This window comes from Bos indicus x Bos taurus, chromosome 19 (genome assembly GCF_003369695.1).
Source record: "Bos indicus x Bos taurus breed Angus x Brahman F1 hybrid chromosome 19, Bos_hybrid_MaternalHap_v2.0, whole genome shotgun sequence".
In the NCBI taxonomy this organism is placed as follows: domain Eukaryota; kingdom Metazoa; phylum Chordata; class Mammalia; order Artiodactyla; family Bovidae; genus Bos; species Bos indicus x Bos taurus.
In genome coordinates, this window is record NC_040094.1 from 42,821,759 (window position 1) to 42,827,389 (window position 5,631).

The 5,631-nt window shown below is 56.5% G+C and overlaps 1 protein-coding gene across 1 annotated transcript; it reads right to left on the reverse strand.

Annotated features, from left to right (window-relative positions):
- Window positions 1-215: 215 nt before the first annotated feature.
- Window positions 216-5,131, reverse strand: LOC113877205 (keratin, type I cytoskeletal 15). Its single transcript, XM_027517094.1, has 8 exons — window positions 4,452-5,131; window positions 3,573-3,655; window positions 3,333-3,489; window positions 2,688-2,849; window positions 2,477-2,602; window positions 2,085-2,305; window positions 1,629-1,654; window positions 216-595 (listed from the first exon to the last, which is right to left on the reverse strand). The coding sequence occupies exons 1-8, from the start codon at window positions 4,941-4,943 to the stop codon at window positions 501-503; spliced, it is 1,362 nt and encodes a 453-aa protein (XP_027372895.1). The 5' UTR covers window positions 4,944-5,131; the 3' UTR covers window positions 216-500.
- Between the last annotated feature and the right edge of the window lie 500 nt (window positions 5,132-5,631).

Consider the following 5,631-nt stretch of genomic DNA (forward strand, 5'->3'; position numbering starts at 1 on the left):
CACTCTAAGGAACCCTGTTTCCTGCTTCCATGATCACTAAATGGGGTCAGCCAGACAACAAGTCATCTGATCAGCCTGGCTTGTCCGAGGCGACCCAGACACCCCAAAGAGTGACTGTGCAGGAAGAGGTCAAAGTCAGGGAGAGATGGCAGCAGGTGGGCCTTGGCCTTTCTCAGAGGCCACCAACAAGAAAAACTGGACATACTACTGAGGGATATTTGCAAAAGGAAAAGCAAGTCTTTATTGCATGGACATGGTACAGACCATGAACTTGTTACACAATACAGCTGTTTCTTGCACCTCCCTGCTCTATCAGAGGCAGGAAAGCTGGATGGAGCAGGGGAGAGCACGGGAAGCACCCAACTAAGAAACGAAGGACCCCTTGGACCAGACCCTCTGAAAGCAGAGCCTGGAATTTGCTTTTCCGGTCCCTCTGGCCAGCTTTCTGCTCAGCCTGGCGAGGGCAGGGGTGGCAGGGGCATCTCCCCTGCACTGGGCTGTTAGATTTCTCTCTTTCTGGAAGAAACCACCTTCCCGTCCACAGACTCCTCAACGTTGATGCGGACCTTGCCGCCACCGCCACCTCCCAGGGAGGCTGTAGAAAGAAGGGGCAAGTTTGAGAGTGGGAGACGCTCCCTGTACTCCCTCCCAAGGGGGCCAGGGCCTCGGCTGAGCTCTGAGAAGACTGAACAGCACCCCTGAGAATGGCCATCAGCCAATCCTTCCAGAGCTGCCAGGACGACTGGTGCTGAATTACTCATCAAAGAGATGGGCGGGAGTAGTGGCAGGTATGCCCTGCAGTGAGCAAGAATGTCAGATCTTTTAAGCTGCTCATAAACAGGAAGTAATCATGGGCATCTATCCATAAGTACGGGGCTTCCCAGGTGGCACTAGTGGTAAAGAACCTGCCTGCCAGTGCAGGAGACATAAAAGACATGGGTTTGATTCCTGGGTCATGAAGATCCCTTGGAGGAGGGCATGGGAACCCACTCCAGTATTCTTGCCTGTGGACATGAAAAGCCTGGCTGGCTACAGTCCATAGGGTTGCAAAGAGTCATACACGACTGACACGACATAGCATGCTGCTGCTGCTGCTAAGTCGCTTCAGTCGTGTCCGACTCTGTGCGACCCCATGGACTGCAGCCCACCAGGCTCCCCCGTCCCTGGGATTCTCCAGGCAAGAACACTGGAGTGGGTTGCCATTTCCTTCTCCAATGCATGAAAGTGAAAAGTGAAAGTGAAGTCGCTCAGTCATGTCCGACTCCTAGCGACCCCATGGACTGCAGCCCACCAGGCTCCTCCATCCATGGGATTTTCCAGGCAAGAGCACTGGAGTGGGGTGCCATTGCCTTCTCCACGCATGCATCCAAAACTACATGAAGGTAGGGCCTAGGCAGGAGCTATGCCCTGGATAAAGTTTGCTCATCCTGGAAGGTTCTCCATAAATCTTCAACCCCAACCCTACCAGGGACTGACAGAGGTCCCACTGGACGAAGAAGTACCTAATGGAATGGGCAGCCAAGTAGGGTGGATGCTTGGTCTCTTTCTCCTTCCTCCCCATTCCAAGGGTATTTGTGACTTCAACAGTTTCTCTCCCCCCTCAACTCAGGAAGAGTTAAGCCTCTTACCTTCTCTGGTACCAATGCCAGCCATCCTGCAAGAGAAAGGGAAGCAGATGTAAGCAAAGGACAGAAGCTCAGGTCTGCCTACAGGGAGACAGCTAAGCAGTCCTCTCCACCCCTACCCCCATATCTGACTTCTCTAAAGGCTGGGACATCCTGCAAGCCCTCCAGACCTGCCACCCCCAAACAGATAGATTCTAATCTTTAATAACATCCGTCTGTTTCCTGTAGGAAATGGAACCAGCATCAAATCCAAGACTACTAGCCCAATTCTATCATTTACAGAAGGCACACAGGACCAGAAAGGTGAAATGACCTGCCCAAGTTAATAGCCGATGACCAGAACAGAGTCCAGAACCTCTGACTCCATGTTCTGCTCTCTTTTCACTGTACACAGGGCTATGCCCTTGAGATGACTCTCCGCCCTAACCCCTTACTCCCCCTCTGCACCCCAGCCCCTGCCTGGAGTCCTGGCCCTCCAGCAGGCTGCGGTAGGTGGCAATCTCCTGTTCCAGCCTCGTCTTGATGTCCAGCAGCATCTTGTACTCCTGGTTCTGGCACTCCATCTCACTACGGAGCTCACTCAGCTGGGCCTCGATGCTGCTGATGAGACCCTGGATCTGCTGCAGCTGCGCAGCATAGCGGCACTCTGTCTCTGCCAGCGTGCTCTCCAGCCCGGCTTTCTAGTGAGGCAGCAGACCAGAGACACCACATCAGGCTAGTCAGGAAGCCATAGTGGAACCTCCCCCAGAGGGAGCTTGGGAACTCCAATGCTTAAAGCAGCCATGAAGCATGGCAGAGGTGAGGAGGGAGAGGCTTGGCAGGAGGAAGAGGGGCATATCAGGGAGTCAGACCATGCTGAGCTGGGACTGCAGCTCAATCTCCAGCCCCTGTATCGTGCGTCTCAGGTCTGTGATCTCCGTCTTGCTGGTCTGGATCATCTCTGTGTTGGAGGCCACCTCCTTATTCAGCTCCTCTGTCTACAGGTCACACATAAGAGAAGTGAGCTCCATGGGCCTCCCAGGGCCTCAGGAAGCTGGGGAGAGGCCCACCAGTCAGACCCACCTTGCTAAAGAACCAGGCCTCGGCATCCCGGCGGTTCTTCTCCGCCATGGCCTCGTACTGCTCCCTCATTTCTGACAGCACGCGGGTCAGGTCCACGGCTGGTGCTGCATCCATCTCCACATTGACCTGGCCAGCCAGCTGGTTGCTGAACTCCTTCATCTCCTTCAGGGTGGGGAGGGTGGGCATTCAGAGACAGAGGGCGGAAGCCAGAGCTAAGTCTGGGGTCCCACGTGCCAATCCTGGCTCCATCACTAATCACTGACACACCACGTGACCTCAGTTCTGCCCCGTACCCACCCTGGCCTGTTTCCCATGCCACATGAAGAGGTTTGATGGCACAGGCCTCTCAGCTCTGAGGGTCTCTCCTCCTCTCTAGTCTCTGGTCCTGCCAAGGGAGGACCTCAGACAGTAGGGCCCTTCTATGAGCTCATGAAACAGATCAAGACAGCAGTGCCCACCGGCCACCTGGCCTGGCGATGCATCAGAGAAGATAAGGAGTCTGGGTCACCAGTGATCCTTCCCTCCATGGGGACCTCTGTGTTGGCGGGTGCATATTTGAACCACTCAGCCCTTCAGCCAACTAAGAAGAGTCCCCAATGGCCCCACCCTGCCTCCCACCAGCCCCAGCCCCTGCCTGATCCTCACCTCCTCGTGGTTCTTCTTCAGGTAGGCCAGCTCCTCATTCAGGCTCTCGATCTGCATCTCCAGGTCAGTCTTGGTCAGGGTCAGCTCATCCAGCACCCTGCGCAGGCCGTTGATGTCGGCCTCCACGCTTTGGCGCAGGGCCATTTCGTTCTCATGCCTGGAAAGGAAGAGGAAACCCAAGTGAGAAGGGTTGAGCGGTCTGGACCACTTGAGCTGGGGGACAATGCGGAAGGAGCATACTTGAGTCTGAAGTCGTCTGCAGCCAGCCTGGCATTGTCAATCTCCAGAATGACCTGGGAATTTTTGATGGCAGCCGCCAGGATCTGCAGGATACAGGAAGCTGGTGTCAAGAGGGCCCCTCCCTCTTCCCTGTTGCTCTCCCTGCCCTGCACCTCACATTGGACCCCTTACTGACCATCTCCCCTCTGATACCAGCAACAGTAGGCGGTAGGGTCCCCAGGCAGAATCCAGCCATCCCATGCCACCCTCCTGGTCTCTGGGACAGGAAAGACCAAGGAGCCAGGGTGGCAGGGAATGCCCTGTGGGAACTGCCTGGCCAGGAGCAGGGTGACTTCTAGGGGTGCTCCACCAGCCTCTCCTGTGGACAACTCATGGTCGCTGGCCTCCTGCACACTTTAACACAGCCATGCATCTATAGAACATTCCAGTCAGCGGGAACCTGGAGGGCAGCTGCGGAAACTGGTGCAAGTGAGTGAAGGGTGAGTGAGGAGCTGGCAGAGTCTATGCCCAGTCCCAGGTCTCCTAAGGCTTTTGCCACCCAAGACATTCAGAGGGTGAGGCAGGCCATCCTGGCGTTCAGGACTCCTAGGACCAGAGTTTCATCTCTGCACCCTTATTCTTGCAAAAGAAGCAAAGGAGCACTCTAGACAGAGCCCCACAGGTGGGAGCACTGCTCCCATCTCGGCCCCTACTGGTCCAGACCAGATTCGCAGGATCCCCAGCACTGCCAGGCTGAGCAAAGTGTGCCCCCACCCGCATCTGGAACGCATACCCCCCACTTGCCAAGGTTACACATCATTGCCTGGGCAGAAAAGGATTCCCCCTGGGGCAGCTGGTACCAGCTACCTGCTCCCCTCTCCCTAACCCCAGAGTCTTTACCTTGTCCCGGAGCTCATCGATGGTCTTGAAGTAGGGGCTGTAGTCACGCTCCGGGCTGGTCGGGCTCTGTCTCTGGTACCAGTCTCGGATCTTCACCTCCAGGTCGGCGTTGGCCTCCTCCAGGGCGCGCACCTTCTCCAGGTAGGAGGCCAGGCGGTCGTTGAGATTCTGCATGGTGATCTTCTCATTGCCAGAGAGGAGGCCGCCATCTCCGCCGCCAAAGTCACCGAAGCCACTGCCAAAACCCCCACCAAAGCCCCCTCCAAAGCCACCCCCATAACCACTACCGGCCCCTCCACCAAAGCCACCCCCATAGCCCCCTGCTGACCCCGAGGAGACAAACCTGGCAGAAGAAGCTGAGATAGTGCGGCTCCCACCGCCCCCATAGAGACTCCCCCCACCAAAGCCTCCTCCCCCAGCCAGAAGGGAACCCCCTCGAGTAGAGCCACCCCCAAAAGTGGAGGAAGAAGTCTGCAAAAACGTGGTGGCCATGGCCAAGCAGCAGTGCTGAGCTCTCAGCAGCACGAGAGAAGCTGGCAGGAGGCGCGGGCTGGACTGAAACCTGAGGGCTGCGCCTGTCACCCCCAGCCCCGGGGCTCCTTATATACCCCTCCCAGGGGGGTGTGGGATTGCGTCTCCTCCCCCAAAGGGAAGCCAACTCCTTCTGCGTTCCTGACAAACACAGCTGCCTGCACACCTCACTGTGGCTGGTGTGGGGTTTTTCTTTTCTTCCTTTTTTTTTTTTTTTAAATGCAACAAAGGAGATGATTCAGAATGAATGGTGTTTTGCCCCAGGCCATGATTTTAACACTTGGATTACAGGTTCATCTCTACACTCCAGGAGAAAACACGGAATGTAGGAACCTTGCATCACGTCTGCCAGGCCTCCGCCTGCCCTGTTAGTGGCTCAGGCCAACTCCTCCCTCGCCTGTCCTCTGGTGCTTCCAGCCGGGGACACTCGCCCCCAGGCAGTGGCTCCTGGCTCGCAGTTTGGGAGTTCACTTCGCAGGGCTGCTCCATGTGGTCCTTTCACAGATCTGTGTCTAAGCCTGCCAGGCTCTGGGGATTGGTGGGCAAGGTGCATGGAAGAAGCCAGGGGCCGTGGGCATAAACTGAGGATAGGGGAGGGAGCCTGAGTCTGGTACCAGCTGAGGTGACCAGAGGGGCCAGCATCTGTCAC

Bases quoted from the DNA above. Each gene is read 5' to 3' on its own strand.
- LOC113877205 (XM_027517094.1), bottom strand. From the start codon at position 4,943: ATGGCCACCACGTTTTTGCAGACTTCTTCCTCCACTTTTGGGGGTGGC. The intron at 2,306-2,476 runs GTCTGACTCCCT...CTGCCTCACTAG, and splicing joins TGCAGTCCCAGCTCAGCATG to AAAGCCGGGCTGGAGAGCAC. The intron at 1,655-2,084 runs GCAGGGGCTGGG...TTTCTCTTGCAG, and splicing joins CTGGAGGGCCAGGACTCCAG to GATGGCTGGCATTGGTACCA.